The sequence below is a fragment of the Nannobrachium achirus genome (genome assembly GCF_963921795.1).
Source record: "Nannobrachium achirus genome assembly, chromosome: 19".
Classification (NCBI taxonomy): Eukaryota; Metazoa; Chordata; class Actinopteri; order Myctophiformes; family Myctophidae; genus Nannobrachium; species Nannobrachium achirus.
The window spans coordinates 17,263,606-17,288,504 of NC_137826.1; the positions used below are offsets into that span (position 1 = coordinate 17,263,606).

The following is a 24,899-nucleotide window of genomic DNA, read 5'->3' on the forward strand; positions in this document are numbered from 1 at the left end:
TGTGTGTGTATGTCTTTCATCTGGCCAAATGCTGAGATTATTATAAAAATCACACCTAGTGGGAAGTGAGCAGCACCCAGTGCCAATTATCTAATGTAATTGTGGGCGCTACTCTCCCTCTGCCAACCTGGGGAGAGCAACGGACTGACCTCATGCTTCCTTCATATCATGAGGAGGAGTCCAAGCCGCTTCTTTTCACCTGACAGGGGGAGATTCCTCGGACGTAGCGCGTGGAAGGAACACGTTATTCCAACCAGTTCCTTTCCCTCTCCTGCAGTTCCCACCTTCATATAACACCACAATGAAAGAGTTATGTGCATGTGTGAGTTTAGTGTGTGTTTGGCACTGTGTGTGACAGCTTATGAAACAACACAAGACGGAGAGATAACACCAGTAAGACTCCCTAATCGGGAGATAAGCGACCGTAGGTCACTTATCTCCACAAATAGAGCAAAAATTTGTTTTTCCAAAATCTTCCTGAGCATGTTGATGACATGAGTGTAGACATACTGTGTAGTGATTTTCGTGATTTTAGGGCAAAATCTGAATCGGCCTCATGGTGGCGCTAGAGGGCCATGTGAGAAATGAGGGGTGGGGTCTCCGCGCCGCCAAGGCGGACGAATAGGTACCGGCCCCGGCTCTCCCGGTCGCTCCTAGCCCGAGTTACGGCATTTTATGTGAGCTGCAGTGGCAGGGGGTCCTCCACTGGGGGCGCCACCACTTTTGCATCCGTTCTGGAGCACCAGGAGTGGGTGGTCCCTGGGAATGCCCCGTGAGCAGCCCCGTTGGGGTGGTCATTTGGTAATTTTTGCACATGTGCTCATTTTTTACACTTGGGGGTCCCCGAGGGACCTGGGGGTCCCTGGAGCTCCGGGGGTCCTTGGAGGTTGTAGTTTGGCAGGTAAGGAGTGTGTGTGCAAAATCTGGCATGGATCGGGGCAACGGTTGCGGAGATATGAGCAGGGCAAAAGTGTGACGTGTGACGTGTGTGACGGACGGACTGACGGACGGACGGACACCTCGAGCAGCTTTCTGTAGTAAGTGCGACCTACGGTCGCAACAAATCATGTTGTTCTGGCAGCATCATTGCCAAGGTCCAGCTTTTAAACGGCCCTAATTCACTCATAGAAGCCACAACTGTCCAAGGCCGTTATGGCAGGAATGTGGGAGACGATGACAGCTCGTTATTACCAGGCCTATCTTTAAAAACACGAGGGAATCTATCATGTCAACATCATGCTCCGTTTTATACGGTTTTAAGCCCCGTGGGCGGTTGCACACACACACACACACACACACACACACACACACACACACACACACACACACACACACACACACACACACACACACACACACACACCTGTAGGCTACTCTGACTGTAGCCTAGATGAGACGAAAGTGTCTGGCTTGAGTCACGGGGTGCTCACTGATAGATTGATTGATGAACTAGAAGCAGTGCTCTTAGTTCCAAGCACAGGTATCTGCCAGGTCAGGTAGGTTATTGTGGCCTCCTGGTGGAGCTATAGGCCAATGTGAAAAGGGTGCCATGTCTTCTTTGGCCTTTCATGGCAATCGGAAGATGTATTCATGATTTCAGGCATTTTGTTCCAAAAATGTGTTTTGCAAAAGTCGACCTGCATGCTGGTGACACTATAACAGGCCAATGTGAAAAGGGTGACATTTGTTCCTCAACCGAGTGGGAATGTGCGTGCCATATTTCACGGAAATTGCATGCTGCGTTCATAGGCATTTTGTTCAAAACTGACCAAATGACCAATCCTGCACACTTTGGAAGCCAAAGTTAGCCAATTATGATGGAATATGAAATATCGGACAGATCTGTCATGATCACATGACTATAGATTTGCCTTTCGGCCTGGCGGAGACAAACGGGTTTATTGGACAGGCACAGGCTACATGTGACAGCCAGATAGGCCTATAGCCTACCCAAGACTTGGGTAGGCTATAGGCCTATCTGGCTATCACAGGTAGCCTGTGCCTGTCCAATAAACCCGTTTTAAATAAACCCGACTTGATCACTTGGGTCAGATACATAAATCACCTAAAGAAATGATAGGCTAGTACAATTTACAAACACAACAAAGCCAAACAGAGTCCTTAATCTTGTAAAATGAGGCTACATAAAATAGTCTTCTCCTCAATCTCCTGTATTAATTTCTGGTGTGGTTTCCCCAGGCAGCCATCAGCCCTGCTGAGAGAGCAGACAGCCTGAAGCAGGTCTTTTTCATGGCGGATGGATACCATGCTTATACAGTGCAGTGCGGTGACTGGTCCAGTTAATGACGCAAGCGCCGGCTGGCGACAGCCAGTCTACAAGTTTGACATTTTCACAGTTTACAGCAACTGCTGTGGAACTCAACAATACCTCCACCACGCCAAGCATGCATGCTGCACGGCACGGCACCACGCGCAAGCACGGCCATTTACACACATTCTTTACCAAATAGCCTAGCCTACTACTAGTACTAGTGCACGTTGTTATTGTTGTTACTTACAGCCAGGTAGATAAAACGTAAACGTATTATGACACTGCTAAACGGCAGGTAATAGCCTTTTAATGAGCCATTAACGTGCAGTGATTGAATCGGTGTGTAGCCTGATGGTGTCAGAGAAAACAGTGAGGTTGTTGAGATAAAATACTTTGCCTAATATTCTTAGGCTATATTTCAGTTTGAAGCAAGATCAGTTCACTTTGCTTGCCTACAATGACCTGCAAGTTGGCAATGTGAGTGACTGTGAGCTTGCAGATCATTTCTTATCGACCAGCGCCAGCTTTAAGGTATAACGGGATTTTTGTGTCTGTCGTCTGTCTGTCTGTCTGGTCTCCGGTAGTTTTGTAGCGACCGTCCCCCCGGCTCTCTCTCTCTCTCTGTCTCTTCAGACACAGACAGCAGACTAGAGAGGGACACAAACAGGATGCGCTCCCCGGGGCATCCATCCATATGAACCCACCCCCTTTTTCTGCCCTTCTGCCAAAACCTCAAGCTCGCATAAAGAAAACAGCCTCACGGAGAAACCTCATTTTGTTCGAGGCCACAAAAACGCTCGACTGGTGGAGACTGTCCAAAAGATGTCCTCCTAGAGTCCCTTATGTTATAACGGCTTTAGAGACAGCAAAAAAGGGGATTCTATTCAATTTGTCAATCATGAATAGGTTGGTTTGTTTTAACAGGTTCTATGGATGCTGCCCTTGTGTGCACTGCAATCCTGCTGTGCTGTGTCCCACAACTGGGGAGCATCCTGGATTTGATCCAGGTCCAGCTGAATGATGGTCATCATAGGCAGCTTATCTATATACTAATTTTGCGGGTCAGTCAGTAGGTCAGTCAGTCAGTCAGTCAGTCAGTCAGTAAATGCTTTTCCACTAAAAACCACCCACCAACAGGGGGTGCTGACGTGCAGACTGAAGTTGCAGTGTCTCTCTCTCTCTCTCTCTCTCTCTCTCTCTCTCTCTCTCTCTCTCTCTCTCTCTCTCATATATGTGGTTTGCCTGCATGCACGGGTCACTAATGCACCGGGTGCATTTGATGTGTCTTATCTTCCGACGGGTATGGCAAGCGCATACATCCCCATATTCTATTCACCTAATTTAGCTGTTAAATTATTTGTATCCATCAAAAAATATACACTCCTCCATGGGTTGCTCCTTACATTATGATGCTCCCACATATTCTCACACACGCACCAGTTACAGTTAATTTCTCCATAACCCACACTCTGCACATATATTGGAGCACATATCTTCAAACGGGTAAGGTCTAGTGGTTATAACAAACGACATAACTTAAAATCATGTATGAGGTCCTGTCACAGTTATGGACTGGTTTTACAGTGTCATTGTATGACACTGGCTGACACAATCGAACAGGTAACTTTGTCATGTGAGTAAGAGTTGTGTGTGTCTGAGTCGACAAGTCACGAAGCCCAAAAATTGTTCCAACTAAAGGAATTATTAGTCGACTAAAAGTGGTAGTAATTTCTTTGCTAATTACCGGTAACACGTCTGTAAAATGTTGTATGCAATCATTCAGAGAGAGAGCAGCCTTTACAGGTTGGCGAGTTTGAGAACTCATGTTGATTGCAAGAGCTTTTTCCCCCAGAACAATCGACATCTGAACGAGCTAACCACATTTAAGCTGGAGATGTTAAAGGCGAGCGTTCTGGTTACCATTCCGAAAATCCATCCATCCAAGCCCCCACCCACGCCATGGGATGAACAATGGCAAAAGAACTATGACACAAGTCACCTAATACAGCATTTGACATGCTAAGACAATGTCACAGGCCATTTTCACAGCATTTGACAAGCTGACAAACATTTTACAGTTAGGTGTGGAGTCAGTTTCTTTGTATTTGCTGCTGCTGCACGACTTCCATTGTGTGAGTGTGTGTGTGTGTTATTGTAATCGTGTTACCATGTTGGTGCCTATGTGCTGCAAGAAATAAAGGGTTATAATCGTCCCAGTCGGGTGGAAACGTCCAAAACGGTTACTTTTCAGGAGTCAAATTCGAAAGTAGCAGATCTACAAGCTCAAAGAGCTTCGCACCGCGTTTTGAGCTTGTGGAACTGCTACTTCTGATGCTTTTGTGTGACTGTAATATGATCAAGTGGGGTGTTCATTTATGACAATATATAGTTTTCAAAAGATCTGCTCATCATCTTCCAAGAAATATTTCATTCAGTGACTACAGGGGGGGGGGGGGGGGGGGGGGGGCAACATGGTTAGTAACTACAGTACATGTTTTAAACAAAGTTGACAAATCAATTCTAAGTGTTTCAAATCAAAATAACTTATTTCCCATATTTTCTCCTTTATTTTGGTTCAAGCCACCAGCCCACCCACATGTACAATCTTCCAAAAATGCATTCCTTACCGCAAGAAAATGTTTCTATTTCACCTGCCAAAGTCATAAAAAAAAACCCTGACATAATATAATTTCACGATTCACTACAAGACTTCTTTTGTTTACAACCGATTAGACAGAAAAAACAAAAAAACTAAAAACAGAGTAACTTATTACATGGATCAGTCATCATAGCAGTGTGTGTCAGTCAGGCAAACCGCAGTGACAGTCATGTGCGTGTAACCGTGGCCACCGCAAACCAATTGTCGAGCTAAACAACGGTTGGGGGGCTCAGCAAGGAACTACCAACAATGATTACTTCTCATCTCAAGGACAGTACTTTGGACAGAAAGTTATGCAAAATACATTTTGTTGTTGCTGATTGTGGCAATTGGCTAATTGGCCGACTAGAGTCTGGTAGTTCCAAGCGGCGATGGAAGGGCTTTGGCTTGGCTTGCCCTTCCCTTCGCAGGCTGTCTCTGGGGCACCAAGGCTTGTCTCAGATGATGAGGCTAGTCAGTCTTCTGGGGAGATTCCAGCCTCCAGGCACCAGTGATGTAACGTAGACGGATAAACACCAGATCACGTCCCATCTGCAGCCAGCTCCACACGGGGACCAGCTTGGACCCTGGACCAATGACAATTTCATTGTTGTTTTAAAACAGTTTTTATTTCCATGATGGCCAACCTTTTTCACAAAACAAAATTCCAAAAGTTGGGGCGCGCCAGTGGATACATTGATTGTGAGCCGAGAAGTGAATGGCATTGTTCACATCAACTATAAAAAAAATACAATGGTGAACAATATAGTTTGTTAAAGTTATCTTCAAAGTTATTGTGCCTGGTGGGAACGGCGCTTAAGACAATATCAACATATCAATTTGGCAAATATATCAGCCATTTTATGAAACGGTAATGGCAAAATCTTCAAAAAATAGCTAATCTGAAAGCTCAAAATGCTTTGCATCATGATTGAGCTGTGAGCTTGTATATTGGTTAATTCTGAAAGTTTGGCAAAATATAAACCTTTGAAAATAAATTGTACATTTTTTACATATTATGACTTACACTACACTGCAGCTCACATAAAATGCCGTAACTCAGGCTAGGAGCGACCGGGACAGCCGGGGCCGGTACCTATTCGTCCGCCTTGCCGGCGCGGACACCCCACCCCTCATTTCTCACATGGCCCTCTTCTAGCGCCACCATGAGGCCGATTCTTGCAAAACACATTTTTGGACACTGCTCCTACAATTTTCGCCCTAAAATCACGCAAATCGGTACACAGTATGTCTACACTCATCCCATCAACATGAATCTGTCCCATATAGCGCCACCTCCAGGCCGATTTTTAAAAACACATTTTTGGACACTGCTCCTACAGATTTTGCCCTAAAATCACGAAAATCACTACACAGTATGTCTACACTCATCTCATCAACATGGATCAGGAAGATTTTGGCAAAACACATTTTTGCCCTATTTGTGGAGATAAGTGACCTACGGTCGCTTATCTCCCGATTAGGGAGCCTTACTGGTACAATTGTGGTAAAACATCGGTATTCAGTGGGCAAGAAAGGACTGTCCAAAATCCAGACTCAGACGTCTGGCACTGTTTGAGCTCTATACTAAAAAACAACTTCCAAATAGTGTTTCCTGGAGATGTGACATGCTAGACCAGTGGTTCCCAAACCTTTTAGCCTGTCACCCAAAAGAGAAATTAGACGTTTGCCAAAACTAGTGAAAACAGCAGAACTACAAGCGCCGCGTTGTGAACTTGTATAATGGCTATTTCCACTACTACTTTTTTCTAATTTATGGAATTTCTAATGAAATGACTCAGAAAATCTTAGCTTTTTGGGGAATGTTTTTTGAAAATGTTTTGAAATAATGATACCGGTAATTAAAAACAAAATGTAGCAAAACAAAAATTAAGGGACCCATAAAAATGGGTCCACGACCAACAAATGGGTCCCGACCCAGTACTTGGGAACCAGTGCGCTACGCTAGACACATGATTCCTAAACCCACCAGGATTGAGTTAAGACCCGCCTCCTCTCGATAATCTTAAATATGAAAGTGCCCATGAACGTTAGTGCTGCTCGCTCAAGTGCAAAGTACCTACTACCTACTGATCCATTACAATAATACACACAGCATAATAGGCCCAAAGCCATATCCAAACCATAACAATTTAACTGATAATCAGTAAGAGTTTTTATTTTGATCACAGTAGTGACAAATTAATACGTTTTTCTCTTTTCACAGTCAGTTTCAAGTTTTTTTTTAGCACAGTTTATTTTGAGCACTGTAGTGAGAAATTAGTAGTTGTGCATTGTGCAAATGCAGGCTTTTCTCAAGTACAAGTCTTCATGCCTCTGACTTTATCCATCCTCCATGTGTCAGGCAGGGATTTCAGCCACTCCTGGAAGTCCTCGCGTTTCCGCGAGGCGGGTCTTAACTCAATCCTGGTGGGTTTAGGAATCACGCACACTAGACAGGACAGATGAGAGCCATGTCTGCTGAACCCACCCAATGGGGAAGCAGCCAATCATATCCCTGTGGATGAACCCAGCCTCGCCCCACCAACTCCATGAGCTTTATACCAAAATGTTTCTCCCTTTTTCTCCATGCTTATTCTACTTACAGTAAGTTATACAGGCCTGGAAAATATCATTTTGAAATAAATTCCATGACTTTTGGGAACCTTAAAGGAGCTATAGTCAACTTTTTCTTTGAAAAACAGATGCTAAAATAAAAATGTTTCGAAAATATTTTATACAAAAAAATAAGCTTCATATATGTGTTTCTATTCAAAAATGACCACAAAAAGCGTAAAATAATGATAAAATAATCATTTTGGCCATTGTCAGACCGACACTTTGTTTACATTCTAGTCTATAGACTAGGATGTAAACAAAGTGTCGGCCCTACAATGAAAAAGTTGACTATAGCTTCTTTAATGCTGATATGTCACAAATTGTTTTTTATTCCATAGTCTTATTTATTACTATTCAGTTACACACGTGTTGACACTACTGCTGAATTAAACGCAGCCTGGGGGACATAATATATGCGAATATAAACTGTGAATATGCCTGTACTACTGTATCTGACCGTTGTGTAACTTGTATTGTCTGTATGTGCCATCTTTTCTGTGTTTTTCAGCCTACCTCTTTACATGATTTGTATTGAGTTGATCTACAAGCTGAGCGACACCAGTGCACAACCAAGCATAAAATGACTGGTACACTATAGTCCCTCCCTAACATTTTCCTCTAGTTTCTTTTTTGTTGACAAAATGTCAATATATTTAATCATAGTTTGTGTCTTCAAAGCTAGTTTTTATTTTGTTTTCATCAGTGAAAAAAGGCAGTAGACGAACATTTTTCACATAGTTTTTAGTTAACGATATTAACACTGATGTGTAGACCAGCAGGCACTGCACTGGACGTGCACGATTCACACTTTTGTGTATATATTTGAACAGTTTGTTTAATCCAGGGATTCTTGTTTGTCATACAATAATAATAATACTAATCTGTAATGGCTATCTCATCTTTATTCTGCTACTGGCTGCTGGAACCCGTGGAGATAAACAAAAGGTTAATCTAAACAGAATGTCAAAGATATATTGACTTTATATTCATCTCTGGGGCCTTGCTGGCAGAAAGCAGCACTTAAACAGCCAGACGCAATGGAAATAGAAAGCAGTAATGAACAGTAACAAAACCATAAACAGTATCTACAGTATTTTAATGGTCTATTGTCTTTTATCTGTCCGTTTTATGTGTTGCTAACTTTATTATCGCCAAGATATGGATAAGGGCCTCATCCAACAATGTGTTCCATTATGCATATCGTCGCTGTCAGGTAGAAACCTCCTACTGTGTTTTTTTCTAGTAAATTAACGCCCTACTTGATCACACTACTGTGGTGGTTAATCCTCTTCGACCCAAGTGGGACATAAGGCTTTAACGATTTGCCTCTATCAGGACCTGTCTTGTGATGCATGTTGTGCCTCGTCCCATGGCTATTGAAGTCCGCACTGTTCTGAAAATGTTTTGTATGTAGAGCCCTTACTGATGTTTTAAAAGTTCTTCATGTTTTATGTTTTTATTTTGTGTATTTTTCCTGTTAAGCACTAGTGCTTCATTTTCTGCTCTGTAAACGCTTTGAGCTGCATTTCATGTCATGAAAGGTGCGATACAAATAAAGTTTATTATTATTATTTCAGGATCATCTCCTTTAGCTCAGCTGTCACAGTTCGTTGCCAGGTTGTTTTGGGCCAACCTTTATTCATTTTCCCTCTTCCCTTCCTTTCTTCATGATCACACTACAGCGTCACACAAAGCATCAAAGTAGCAGAGCTTGTCGATTAGCTACTTGGGCTATTGATCCTGAAAAGTAACGGTTTGGACATATGAGGTTTCCATCCGACAGACACAATAATATGCTGATCTGTACAGTTAAAAGACAAATTATTAGGATATTCATTTATAATATATGTAGCACGTCTCAAATCTCAAGTCAAAGAGGACAAAATATTCGCATAACTTATTTATTTGGTTCACACGTCACAATTTTTAAAAATCTTTTTCTCCAATGCTTTCATGTTTTGTCAAAGAGCCTTCATCAGAACGTTACGGCACACAGATTCAACTCAACAATAAACAAGGAAGAACACACAGCTGGGATCAGGATCTATTCCTAGGGACCAATCAATTGTTGTATGACATGATTCTTGATACAAGGACAAGCCCAGATATAATTACATTGCTTAACGCCCCATTACCAACAATATGACGTTACATGTACAGTATATTTGGTTATTTTAATTGATTGATATCTTTATTGATCATGAAATAAAAAAATATGTCACATGTAACACGTCTTACCCGCCATAATCAAAAGGATAACGCAAATTATTGCGGTTCACTGTTAAGACTACACAGCCAAATGACAAATACGCTGTAGTCATAATTCAGTCCATTATGTGTCACAGTATTGAGCACGTATATCCAATTATTTCTCTCTGGGCCAGATTGTTTAGAACAGGGGTCTTCAACAGGGGGTCTGGGACCCCTAGGGGGTCCTCAGAGTTACTGCAGGGGTCCTCCAAATCTTTGTGTGATAGAAACTTTTTTCTCCTTTTTTATATTAACCACTTGAACCCTAGCGTCCATATTCTGAGAACTGCAAGGCGTTGTGAGCTTGTAGATCGGCTATTTTTGGCAAAGAGCTTTGGTGTAGAGGGACAACAGAGCACACTAAGTACAGAGTGAAAGGTCAAGTATTGACGGTTCAAGTGGTTAAATATCTACACTGATGATTGTGCTGTCAAACAATAAAACTATATGGAATCAATGAACAGGTTCATCTCTCTCTCAACTGAGGGGTCCTTGGCCTGAAAACGTTGAAGACCCCTGGTTTAGAACATTATTAGGCATCATGACTTTCTCAATCATTCTGAATAATCCCACCATAATTTGCGACAGCTTGATATTTTGGAATTTCATAATCCAAACTACCTGTGCTAAATGTCGTTTTATTCTCTGATATTCGTTGTTTAACCCATTTAGACCTGAGGCCAAAAAAGAAAAGAAAAAAAGAACACCTAAATCCTGAACTACGATTTACTGTATTTTATTTTTAAATGTTTTAAAATATGCTAGACCAGTGTTTCTCAAACCTTCAAATGTCAATGTCTCCCCATAACTCTGACAGGGGTACAAAATGGAACGGGTTCATTTGGTTCCATTTGTACACTGTCAAAGTTACAGTCTTGTAAGGGTCAGTTTAGACCCACATAAAGGAACCTAGCTAGAGAGTCCCTGAAATCCACTTTGAGAACCACTGTGCCAGACCACAGGGACATAATAATAATAAGATGTAAATCACATGGGTCTGTGAGCTGTAAACACTTGGATGAAGCTCTTTTCTGAGCCAAATGCACAAGTGGAAATGTGAGTATTTTTTTGTCCCCTTTGACTTGAAGGCTGATTTCTTCGCACCGTGTTGCAAGCTTGTAGGTCAGCTATTTTCACTAGTTTGGGTCCCGGGCAAACATCTAATTTCTCTTTTGGGTCTTCAGCTAAAAAGTTTGGGAATCACTGTTTTATAAGACCCCTGTGTTTTAAATATAGAATATGTTTTTTATGGAATCTATTAGATTTTTTCATTTTATTTATTTGAAAACCAATTGAATTGTTTTGAATTGATGAAAATTGTGATATCTTTTGTTTAAACTTGTTTAAACTTTAGAATATTTTGAAAACATATAATTATTATTTTTTTATGTAGGAAAAGGATTTACTTGTGACCCATAAAGATTGGTCCGCGACCCACAATTGGATCCCAACCTACTGCTTATAGTGTTATAAAACAGTAAGAAGCAAAGCAAACGTGTGAACATGATCCATACCTTCTATCTCTGTCCAGTTGACAGCCACCTCTGCTATGGGGATTCTGAAACACTGGGCGATGTAAAGCAGTTCCACATCAAACGCCCTGCGGTGAGGAAAAAAACAACAAAAAAAAACAGTGAAACACTGAAAAACTAAACAATCCTTTGTTGCTGCTATTTTTAAGATATTTGCCTATGATGATATGCCCAAAATAGTTAAGTGTTGCAACTATATTGGACCTCAGGATCCATTCAAGCCATGATATTAAAAAGAAAAGGTGAAAAAAAGAAATGTAAAACTTTCCCCAACCAAATCGATTATTAAAACTAGCCCTTACCCGTTCAAAGATATGAGCTCCGAAATGATGTGCAGTGTGTGGATTATGGGATGTGCACTGTGCACACAGTATATGAGGGATGGAAAGTAACTTTAACTGGTGCTTGCATGCTAATATGTAGGAGCATCAATGTAAGAAATACCCGTTCCATTTAACGGCTACAGAGATACTGTGTACCGATCTGCATGATTTTGGACAACATCTGTAACAGGGCCAGAACCCCCCCCCCACCCCCCCCCCCGCCCGCCCGCCCGCCTGCCCGCCTGCACACACACACACACTCCCCCCCCCCCCCCCCCCCCCCCCCCCCGTGTGTGTGTGTGTGTGTGTGTGTGTGTGTGTGTGGGTTTGTGTGTGATTGTGCATGGCCTGAACAACAGCGCCACTCCCTTAACATGTGTGGTCACAAAAGGTACTGTAGGCTAAATAGATATAGATACACCATAAAAATGCAATTATACAGCATACGATTTGTGAAAGTGACAAACGGGCTTCACAGTTATGTCAGGTGTGTTCATATGCTGATGGTGATGCGATTTCAGATCAATTGCTCCAGCCACTGAGGAGAAACGCGGTTTCAGACAGACAGACACTCAGACAGACAGACAGACAGACAGACAGACAGACAGACATTCGGAAAATTATATGTTAGATAGATTCTTTTTTGCGACCGTGGGTCTCAGTTTACTATCAGAACCGTCACATCTTGACCGTAGCTGTCTGTCTGTATGGGTAACGCTTGTCTTTTTTGTTGATTAACTCTCACACTCCAACATCACGCTCTGACATGAGCATCACTGTGATGTCAGGGGAACCAAATCGCTTTTATGCCCAATATGGAGATCCCTGTGATGCCAGGGGTATCAAATCCCCTTTATGCCCATATATGGGGATTTGGAGATCCCTGTGATGCCAGGGGAACCAAATCCCTTTTATGCCCATATATGGAGATCCCTGATGTCATCAATATTAAGCACATATCTGTGAATATCTATGGGCACTAGGGGTCTCCATATATGGGTAACTGGTCCGATACATCACTGGCCAGATGGCCAAGACATGGCGAGACCTCGCTTTTCGCCCTTAGGCGTCTTACTGGTAATAATCAATTCAATCGATTAGTTTGATTAACTGTTGCACCCTACACAGGATTTATTTTCATTTATCTGGCCTCATTAACCCTGAAAATCGCAATTACTCTAAACGTTGCGCAACGGTAGTTATCAACTTGTTTAGCCAACCCATTATTCTCCAATCTAGCTATATAAGCACAATTCACATACAAGACGTAGTGTTTACAGCATATGACAAATCACAAACATGGACAAACTCACTGGCAGCAGAGCAGCATACTTTCTAAATGAATCACCATAGTAAATGATTATGAAGACATTAAAAAGATAGTATACCAGCTAAAAGCCACACAGTTGCGGCTGCCAAATGTAACAAGGACCACTGGTAAAAAAATAAAACACGTACATTAACACATTTTTAATATCATGAATAAAAAAAATAGACATGAATCGTGCTGGATCAACAAAAATAACTAAAGCAGAAATCAAATCAGTCAACCAATCGTTGGAGGGCAATTTTGTGCGTTTTGTGCAAGAGGTCATAGAGAAGTGTGTTTGTTTAAAATGTAACAGTTTCTTTTTTGTGAATAACAGGCTTTTTAGTGTATGTACAGTTCTTACCTCTGTTTAAAAGCTGCTATACAATTTTTTTTATAAAAGTTATAATATTATTATTGGGAAATGTTTTTGGTACCGTGTGCACTGCATTTTGGTCAGCTATAATCACGGATGCAAACAGCCCTGTTTGCAGGTCTCTATTCATGTCCCCCCAGGAATGGGGGGACGTGAATAGAGACCTTGAACTCCTTTTCTATGAAAGAGCTTGTTTATCTCTGTTCAAAAGGGAGTACAGTATGTCTGTATGTCTCCAGATGTTCTTTTTATTTATTTTTACTTTTTAATTCACTTTTGTGAAGGTCAAGGATGTAGCCTTCACAAAATGATTGTATTTCATCATGAAGTATTTCTTTCTGCACCTGTAACATTCGATTACACACACAGTTCTATCAGCATGCAATTATAATAACGCAAAACTATTAACTTTTATTGCAATATCAGAATGCATTTGAATGTGTTCTGGCCCATCATCCAATAGCCTTAGAAAGAAAAATTGCCCTGACTTACTTGCTGACCCCTGCTCAAGACTTGGTAAAACAAACCTGAGTTGGCTCTTTACTTGGACCACTCTTCCCCCTCTAAACCAAATTTTGGGGGGGTTTCTTTGCGCGATTCTAACTCAGTTTTACGCAGATTGTATTGGTACATTGCTCTGTCAGAGTGCTATACTACAAAATGACAGATGCTTAATTATTTCATACTTTCTCGGAGATCAACAGATCCCAGCCTTTACAGTGGATTCACTTTATTGCAGTGTAGTATCGAAAGTGTACCTGCCACGACGTCAATGCCACAAAGCTACGAGTATTGAGCCGAGATGAGATGAACGAGTCCGTACGTACCAGCGTTCCACATGAAGAGACGAGAAGGTCTTGAGGGCGGCCTCACGCGTGAAGAGCTTGAAACCACACTGGGTGTCCTTGATGCCCCGCACGCAGAAGAACCACACCAGGAAGTGGAACCCGTACATCAGGAATGTGCGAAACATAGACCGCTATTGCAAAAACATAACAATTATTATTTTTTGTGTGATCATAGAAACACCTTTGATGTTCATGGTACCGTTAAGCCCGAGTTATAATTCGCCATACAACATGTTGCATGCTCAAGATCAGGGGTCTTCAACAGGGGGTCTGGGACCCCTAGGGGGTCCTCAGAGTTACTACAGGGGGTCCTCCAAATCTTTGTGTGATAGAAACTTTTTTCTCCTTTTTTATATTAACCACTTGAACCCTAGCATCCATATTCTGAGAACTTTAGCCAAAAATAGCAGATCTACAAGCTCAAAACGCCTCGTGCTGCGAGGCGTTGTGAGCTTGTAGATCGGCTATTTTCGGCAAAGAGGTTTGGTGTAGACGGGAGAAAGAGCAGACCAAGTACAGAGTGAAAGGTCAAGTTTATTACGTGTTGATGGTTCAAGTGGTTAAAGGTCCTACACCATGCATTTAAAAATAATGTATATAACACTGTTTGTGTCCCAAAAACGTTTTTGAAAAGGTTTGAGGCTAAATTACCACTCCCGAATACAGAGCCCCTGTCATTTCTGCCTGGCTTTCAGAGCATTTTCAGCTGCAGTACCACCTTGTCCTGAGTGGGAGGACTGCGCTATTGAGCCAGTTTTGGCCCCACACTCCTCCCCACCTCCTGCTCAGCAGGCCTGCCCACCCCTCCCCAACCCTCTCCCAGCTCCTCCTGCCTCCTTCTCAGGCCTTGTGACATCACAAATCTGACCTTTCACAATCAGGACCGTTCTGAGACATGCCAACATAGATCTGCCCATAAACTGAGAAAGACACAATGGTCAGAAATAGGACTTTGTGAGGATATAAGTTGCTGGTGGGACACCAAGAAAATACATACAAATTGGAAATATGTAAATTCATGGTGTAGTCCCTTTAAATACAGTATATGAAAACACAAACTGACACGAATCCAAAATACACGATGATTGTGCTGTCAAACAATGAAACTATATGGAATCTATGAAGAGGTTGTGGGGGTCCCTGGCTTCATCTCTCTCTCAACTAAGGGGTCCTTGGCCTGAAAACATTGAAGACCCCTGCTCAAGATAGCCTGTAGTGGAGATAAAGACACAAACCTGAGCTACGGCTTCCTGCTCCAGGTGAGCCCTGGAGCCGCAGGAAATAGCCATGTTCTCCTAAAACACAAACACAGACAAAATAACATAAATACAATGTTCTTCTTCACAGCATCTAGGGTTTAGATTAGAAGAGTTCTTAACTCATTCCCTGCTAGGACCGATAGTCCCGAGAATATGCTAATGTCCATCCCTGCTAGGCCCGATAAAAAAAAGTAGTAGGCATGATAGCAATCGCGAAATTGCATGTTTAACCCCCATAGCAACCCCATCTTTCAAACATGGCAGCCATCTTTGTTTACATTTTAGGAAAACATAATGGCTGCTAGTTCATGAATGCCTGAACGGATTTCCATTCAGATTTTTTTGTTTGAAAGCTGTGAGCAATGTGCTCACACATGGTGCATGATCTAGGAATAAACATGACATTATCAGTGCACTATGAATTACATGGAAGTCTATGGAGACAGAGGCATATGAAAGTACGAAGGTATTTGCAAATGGCGGGGTATGAGTTAACAAGCAGAATCAAGCACTCAAAAACATAATAATATCCTATCCTTTTTTGTATTTTCTATTTAGTTAGGCACAGGCAGAAAAGGAAGACAAAGACATTTCTGTGACTATGCTAATACAGCTAATACAGCATGTAACATTAGATCTCAGCGGCAGTGATGAATATGTAACGCTATATGCCAGCATGTGAGGCGGAACAGATGAATAACAGCCTATCTACCGGTTTAGGGTCGATGTTGTGAAGGCCGGCCTCCACTTTCTCGATGTCAGCAAACTTTGTGGCTCCGTCAGCGTCGGCCATGAGGATGACCTTCCCTCTGGAGCTCAGGGTTCCCTGGATGTCACGAGGAGGAGAGACATGGAAAATATTATACATGTGAAAGATTCATTAGGAGGTGCAATGTATGCTTCCTGTGTCGCACCGAAAGCACTGTTTGGAAAGTCAAGGCTTTTGTTCAGACCGCAGGCAAATCCGGGTTGTTTCTCAAATCTGATCTTTAGGACCGACTGCTTCAAATGCTTAACTTTTTTTAATGCAATGCGCTGTGAGCTTGTATATCGGCTATTTTATAGTCAATGCATTGCTCATGTGGCCTAGTTGCTTCTTTTGAGATTGTTTTCATAGACCTGGCAGTTTATTTCTCTCAAAATCTGGCAACAGTGACCGACTGTCTACACTGTTGCTTACACTGTTGCTCACAAGAGACATCGACCTATTTGTGTGGGTTGCTTACGTAAAGACAGGTGATCAAAAGCTTCTCTAAAAGATAAAATAAAAGTCTTTGCTGAAATGTTTATGACCACCCCAATTCTTATTTTTCATGTTACATTCTGCAAAGAAGGGATATCATTCATTCATAGCATCATATGCCATGGTTTTCTCTTGCAAGAAAGATTTTGTAGTTGTGTAATGGTGCGTTCAAACCTGAAGATATATATTGTTTTCTAGTCACTTCAATCGCTTCACTTTGGTCGCGCTGGTCAGCGTTGGAAAACAATTATCTCCCGTTGGAATGAAAGCGAAACACCTGGAAAAAAGGGAGTCCCAAAACCAAACAGCAAAAATATTTTGGTGTCTCAGGACAACATCAACGCTGATTGGCTGTCAGGATGCGATGGTTGGAGCCGGGAGAAGCGAAGGTCGTTTCAGTTGGTTTTTCCCAGCTTGGGCGAAGATACTGAAGCGACTATTTGCATCGATCGCACCGCCCCGTACGGATCGTTCGCGCCGGGCCCTGTTGTGCGTCGTCTCGCGGCTTGAACTATCCAGGTTTAAATGCACCATTAAAGCAGTGATTCTCAAACCTTTTTAATTTCAAGGATACATAGTTTGGCCACAGATTCCTATAACTCTTGAGGGTACAAATGTCCATTTGTACACTCTCAAGAGTTACAGACCTGTTTAAGGGTCCATTTGGTTCCCAACTATCCATCATTGACCTGTGGACACCCTCTGGAACCCCCTTCAGGGACCAGCCCCTCTGGGGACCTTTTAAGGGGGACTAGGATTCAGATATTAGGCCAAAAAAAGGTTTTAGAACCACTGGCCTAAAAGGTCTCACCATTCTGACGGCACCTCCTTTCCCCCTGTTCTTCACCAGAGTCAGGACACGCAGTTTATCTGCACCGTACTGCTTAGAGTAGTTTAAGGCAACCTGGGGGAAGATGACAACGCTGTTCACACACAAGTTACAACTCTGAAAGATTCAACACTGCAAAGGGTGAAAAAATGAATATACTACCTCAGTGGTTTTGTCTGTGCTGCCATCGTCAACCACGATGACCTCGTAGGTGAAGGAGGGGTGCTGTTTCTACAGTTGAGGAATGAACAGGTTAGTTAGCATTGACAAGTGCTTCTTTTTGTAGTTCAGGTCTACCCCCTAGTGGTCATTTTCAAGATAATGGTTAAAGTTGTAGAAGAGGTTGGCTTTCTTTGCTCACAGAAGAAAGCTGCCACCAGTATACAATACATATACTGTACAAGCTGTTCCAAAGTACTAGTACACTATTGCAACCTTCTTTACATCTGCATCAACAAGGTCTTGTATCAAGTGCCAACATTTGACTTGAGCGTTGCTTCACTTTGATTTGCATTGAGTGTTGTACACTTTTTCCCTTTCTTTTGAAAAGGTACTAAATACATGGTGTTGAGGGTAGACACTCACCTGTCTGTTCTCCAAGTACTCCATAGCTTCATCCAACATCACAGGCACTAAAATCACAGAGGCACGCACGCACACACACAAAATCAGTTCGGTTACTATTGTCTAGACTAGAGCAGCTTTGAGATGGCATACAGGGTCCCTTGCTTAAACACACCAAACTGGTTGGTACTCTCTTCAGTCTGAAAGACTCCATCTGAATATCATGTCTATGAGGAAGATGTTAAGCCAACAGAGATAACTGCATTTATAGAAATAAGTTACCATTAAACTATCAACTATTCAATAGTGAAACAATCGTGTCGAACACATACATTATTCATTAATAAAGTATTAGCTAAAATCCAGCAGCATTTTAGCCAATCTGTATGACTATGTTAATACAATATAACTAGTACATCTGCAGTGGTTGGGAGGCAGTGTCCCTACTATAATCTTCCATTGAGATATTTAGACATTGTCGATAAAGTTGAAGCAAGCGGTGAACTGGATTTGACACTAAATGCGATGCCATTTTTAGTGTAGTTTGGACATCGTAATTACCGCTCTCCGTTGGGACAGTGAGAGACATAGCCTACGGAATATACTTATTTTCTGCAATAGTCTTTAAAACAGGCCAACTAAAGACTAGATGGAGGTGGGTTAGGTTAACCATATATTACAATATATAGTTCATTGTACGACGAATAGCAAAAATAGCCACATGGCGAGCCTAACTACAAGCTCACAATGCGTTGCAGAGCACCCTTTTGTGAGCTTGTAGATTGGTAATTTTAGCTATTAAAAAACAAAGACAATTTTAGACAGATCAGCTAACACAGGGAACCCTCGCTAAAACCCCAGGACAACGATCCACTCGTCCTAGACTCTTCGCCCTCCTGGCCCCCCCAAACTGTGGAATGAACTCCCCGCAGCACTTAGAACTGCAGACTCACTCCCTAGCTTCCGCCGTGGTCTGAAGACTCACCTATTCAGACTCCACCTTAGCCTATCGCACTTACCGTAGCACTTGCCCACCCTCAATGACCATACATGTAATTTAGATAGCATTTTTTATGTATTTCTTTACTGAATAGGTGCTTGGTCAACCTATGCATTTCTTAGATTAGCCTACCATTTCTTTGCATTTGATGTATTGATGTTGATGTACCGACTTGCTTATTGTAAATATTTCTGTATTAATAGTGTCTGCTAAATGCTTAAATTGTAAAATTGTAAATTGTATGGCTACACTCACTCCTCTGCTCCTCGTTGTAGGCTGGGATCACCACAGACACGTCCCTGGAGTGAGGGTCATGCAGGCTGGGGAACATCTCCTTCTCCCCCGAGGCCGTCAGGAAGTATTTCTCCTTCTCATGACGTCTTAGATCTATCATGCCAGCCGTGACGTGAGCTACCACCAACACCTGCAGGGGGAGGCATATGAGAACCAAGTCAAGCGCTGAAAAATAAAATGGAACCGAGCTGAACAGGACAATGATGCTCTGTTAGATCCACCACGCTGGCACTGATAAGAGCTACGACAAACAGCTGGTGAAGAATTAGCCTCTGACAAGACAGATATTTTTAGAACCCGACCAATGTCAGACTTGTGGCTGTAGGTCCAACAATGCCCATTCTGCTTTGAAGAGTACTAGCTCAATGATTACCAATGTTTTGACCGATATAAAAAAAAGAAGAAATAAAAGTGCAAAATCAATTTGAAAAGGTGAAGTTCAACTACAAGCTCAGGATGCTTTTCTTTGTGATGCATTGTGAGCTTGTAGATTTACTATTGTTTTAAAATGTATAATGACATCCCCAAAATAGTGATGCCATGTTTAAAGTTTAAAGGGACACATCAGCTGCATAATTGCCTATACATTTATTGTAAAAAAAATAAAAAATAAAAAAACAGTCAAAAAGTCTAATATTCTTCTCGATTCTGACATTTGTGTTATCTCTGCCAGTCCGTGTCAACCACTGCCAATATCCACTGGAATATCCATATTTATTTGTCCTACTCTATTCATATAAAATTACGGTATAAAGTGCTCAACTTAAAGCCATGGATGTTGCCCATCAATTTGGACCACTTCTGAAAAAGTTCTGAAAAATGAACAGCATTTCTTAGTTTGCCTCGAGCGTAACTCTGGCTTAAAACTGCTGCAACAGGACCAGACCAAGGCTACGACGTAGCCTGACAGCACGTTGCGAGTTTGAGTCCCGATCCTGACGTCCTTTGTTGTTTGTCAGTTGTCACTCCCCCATATCTCTCTCCCCCAGAGCCTACTGTCCAATCGATAATAAACTAAAGCATAAAAAGCCCCAAATAAATATAAGTAAAAACTGCTGCAACAGTAACTATTGAGGAATACAGTGAAATTCAGGCACAGATGGGATTTAAAACACCTCTTTAATGAACAATGCAGATTATCACGAGCAGAAGCAGTTCGATTCAACGGGTAACATTTAAAGTTAAGCACTTGTATTCCATTACACAAGCTTCCACGTATGACAGACATAATACAAATGTCAGAATCGTTTAGACTTGAACCCAACATCCATGTTCTGGGGGGAACACTGTGCCCAATTTACTCGAGCTCATTTATTTGGTGCAATAAAGCACAATTGACGCATTGGAGCCCTCAGTGTGCAAGCCTTTATTTCTTTATTTTCTGTATCTAGCCGTCGCTCAGCACCTGCCCAACTTGGGTTAATGCATTTTTTCTTATAGTCAAGTGGTTAAAATAATTGTGACGATGTATTAAAACATTTCGCTGAGATCCCTTGGAACCCACTCAAGGACCCCTGGGGGTCCCTGGACACCACTTTGAGAACCTAAGTCTAGAGGGGCTCTGTCCGTTTCATCTAAGGTTAGGGCTAGAATATGAGAATGAAGACATGTTAGAAGATGACGCTGACCGTGACGTGAGCTATACACCTGCAAGGGGTTAGGAATATGAGAACCCTGCTCTACAGTTACTTATGCCTTATAAAGCAGTTCTTTTCACAATGCAAGGAGGAGGTAACTATAACATTCTGAAACCAAATTCACCCTGTGGGCTAACTGGGCTTCCATTTTGTTAGATTTCCACAAACACACACTAAAGCCGCATTTATACTTGGTTCCACACTGGTGTTACCTGCTGTAGATAGCAGATATACAAGCTCACAATGTGTTACAATACATTCGTGACACGTTGCGACGAATGTAGATCTGCTATTTACTGACCGTGATGCCGGCACGCAACCAAGTATAAATCAGGCTGTCTAGCCCAGGGCTTGCTCGCTATGCAGGATGAATAAGAGTTAAGTTCAGACATCAATTATATATTTTTTGGTTTAAAGCAGGGATTTTCAGGCCAAGGACCCCTTAGTCGAGAGAGAGATGAAGCAGTGACCCCCACAACCAATAGATACCATATAGTTTCATTGTTTGAAAGCACAATCCTCATGTATTTTGGATTCATGTCATTTTGTGTTTTCAGATATTTGAGCACTTGAACCGTCAATATTTAATAAACTTGACCTTTCACTCTGTACTTTGTGTGCTATTTTTTCCCCTCTACACCAAACCTCTTTGTCGAAAATAGCGATCTACAAGCTCACAGGCGTTGTGAGCTTGTAGATCTGCTATTTTTGGCTAAAGTTCTATGAATATTGACGCTAGGGTTCAAGTGGTTAATATAATAAAGGGAGAAAAAAAAGCTTCTATCACACAAAGATTTGGAAGACCCCCTGTAGTAACTCTGAGGACCCCCTAGGGGTCCCGGGCCCCTGTTGAAGACCCCTGGCTGGTTTAATCAAAAAGTTAAAGCTCTATATCAGGGGTGTCCAAACTTTTTCCAAAGGGGGCCACATTAGAAAATATGAAAACATCAAAGGGCCGACTATATCTCCTGACAAAATGTACTTTCGGTTGGACTGTGTCAAAGTCACATACATATGCATCCCAATTTTATTTACCATCATCAATATAATGGTCTTTTGTCAGTACACAAATAACCTTATTTCACATTACCAAATGTAACCAGACGTGCAAGGTAAAAAATACAATAAAATAGTCTTTCTTTGACCCCTTCAGAATGAGACAACAGAGAACAAGGAATCTTGACAAACTCTGGGTAAATATTCTTGTTTGACAGTGCTGGCGGGGCCGTTTATAATACAATTTAGGAATGAAGCCGCGGGCTGTATAAAAGGTGTCCTCGGGCCGCATTTGGCCCCCGGGCCGCACTTTGGACACCCCTGCTCTATATTCTCAATGGTAACCACAGGGTTTTGTTTTTCAGTAAAGGGTGTCTTCCAGTCTCTCCAGCTCTTTAGTGAACAGAAAATACATTTACAGGTGGGTTACAGATTTCATCCAATCAATAGAGATTACCCAACAATAGAGGCTATATCAGCTTATGTTCCAGTTAGTTACAATGTTGTCTGCTCATTTCCTTGTTTCACCACTTCCAATTTCAACTTATGTATCCTTGTGTGAGTTCTCTCTCCCGATTGGATGAAACTGGTATCCCTATCGCACATATTTGCTATGTTCTATAGAGCTGGAGAGACGAGGAGAGTCAGGAGACACCTGTTACTGAATAAACACTAGTGGTATAATGATTACTATGGGAATATAGAGAAATGTAACTGTTATTATTTTACTATGGTATTACAGAGCTAAGTATTGAACTCTTGTTTTAACAAAGGAACATCATTTACACTGCAGCACCTTTAAGTGCTTTAGTACAGTGTGAGAAGAGGGTAAATTAGACCACACCAGCCACCAAGTTTAGAATACTAATAAAAATCACACTCGTGTGAACTGAGCGGTGGTGTGTGTGTGTGTGTGTGTGTGTGTGTGTGTGTGTGTGTGCCCCCTGTGTGTGTGTGTGTGTGTGTGTGTGTGTGTGTGTTAGAGCCCGACCGATACCATTTTTCCGACCGATACCGATATCCGATGTTGGAGAGTGCTAGAGCACCGATACCGATACCGATGTTTTGTAAAAATCATTTTTTATTCATTTAAGATCATTTAATTGACTGCTCGCCCCTCGGATAAATGGTCAGATTATTGCTTTTTTGTGCTTTTCATGTCAAACTTTGAGTTTGGTCGCAGTTATCAATTTCTATTGCTTGTTGGATAATAATACTCTTTTAATTTGGGGGTTCTGCTGTGTTTTGTCTCGTTTATGAATTAATATGTGTCTTTTATCCAAACATTTAATATATCGGATATCGGTGGAATAATTCACCGATGTCCGATACCCTTCCGATTGCTCCAAAACGACCGATATATCGAATTGACCGATATATCGGTCGGGCTCTAGTGTGTGTGTGTGTGTGTGTGTGCCCCCTGTGTGTGTTTGTGTGTGAGTGTGCCTGGCCTATGCCTGGCCTATCCTGAACAACAGCGCCCCTCCCTTAACATGTGTGGTCAGAAAAGGTTACTGCAGGCTACATACCCGGAGACAGACAGACAGACAGACAGACAGACAGACAGACAGACAAACAGACAGACAGACCCACACACACGGCCACGTATAGGAGCGTTGTGACCACCGCTCAAAAAGAAAGCCGGGGTCAGCTTAATATGTTTGAAGAAGCCATACATTAATACCAAATGGACCCCTTAACCTAAGGCAGTGGTTCTCAAAGTGGATTCCAGGGACTCTGTGGGTTCCTTTATGGGGGTCTAAATTGACCCATCCAAGTCTGTAACTCTGACAGTGTACAAATGGAACCAAATGAACCCTAACGGGTCCATTTGTACACTGTCAGAGTTAAGGGGAGACCTTGACATTTGAAAGTTTGAGAAACACTGCCCTAAAGGGGTCCATCATTTGATTCCATTGTGTGGCCTCTCAGAGTCAAACTAACTATAACAAACTCAGGATTTTAGGAAGTGACACTCCACAAAGTCCAACCCCGACTCTCTTATAACAGAAACTATAGTATACATATATATTTATAATAATGTACTGTACATACCACAATCAAAGCCAGTGCTGCCAATGCGACCAAACCTTGAACTAAATCACAGAGGAAATCCATTCTCCATTCATTCCAGGGCAACTAACCCAGCTAAACAGGTGAAGTAAGCAGCTAGCAGGTGAACTACCTGTCCAGACAGCTCAGTGTTTAGCTGTACAAAACGTTTATAAATGCATAATGTTCAGGTTCAGGTTCAATAGACTGGTCAGAATCATAGACTGACTGTAACTGTATGGTCAGAATCCAATCACAACTGAACACAGCGACAACGCGGAAGTGTTGTCGTTGACTTCACCACATCATCACAAGTCTGCAAAGAGCAAGAGAGCAAGCCATGTAGGAATATATACTGCCCTCTAGTGGAGGGAAGCATGTTCTGCAATATAATATCATAATAATATTGTATTATATTGATTTGTATTGTATTGTATTAATTGTATGATATAATTGAATTACATTGTAATTCATTAATTTCATTATATCATATACGGTAAATGCTATATTTAATAGGATAATAATAGAATAATGCATACATTAAATTAAAAGCCGCAGTTATATTGGCTGAAACAAACAATCAAACAAACAAGTAATACAATATATATAAATAAATAAATAAATAATATTTTAGCGATGGGCAGAGGTCACCAATGATAACAGTCGCAGATAGTGTAATAACATAGTAATAAACAACAGACTGCAAAGAAAGTACAAGACACTGCAACACAATACATACATTTTTAAACACATCAGGTCGAAAATGAGTCATACTATTTTACTAGATGACAGAGATGCTTTTGTTGAAAATATTTAGTTTTTGCGAGCGACATCGTCACAAGTACAGCGGCCGCCGTA

The 24,899-nt window shown here is 41.8% G+C and overlaps 1 protein-coding gene across 1 annotated transcript; it reads right to left on the reverse strand.

The window, feature by feature from the left end:
• Window positions 1-4,833: 4,833 nt before the first annotated feature.
• alg5 (ALG5 dolichyl-phosphate beta-glucosyltransferase) lies at window positions 4,834-24,289 on the reverse strand. The gene is made up of 10 exons (XM_080748979.1): window positions 24,045-24,289; window positions 19,318-19,486; window positions 18,084-18,130; window positions 17,661-17,729; window positions 17,481-17,573; window positions 16,139-16,252; window positions 15,403-15,462; window positions 14,147-14,298; window positions 11,294-11,379; window positions 4,834-5,497 (listed from the first exon to the last, which is right to left on the reverse strand). Exons 1-10 carry the CDS (start codon window positions 24,105-24,107, stop codon window positions 5,382-5,384), a joined length of 969 nt encoding a protein of 322 aa, XP_080605105.1. The 5' UTR covers window positions 24,108-24,289; the 3' UTR covers window positions 4,834-5,381.
• Between the last annotated feature and the right edge of the window lie 610 nt (window positions 24,290-24,899).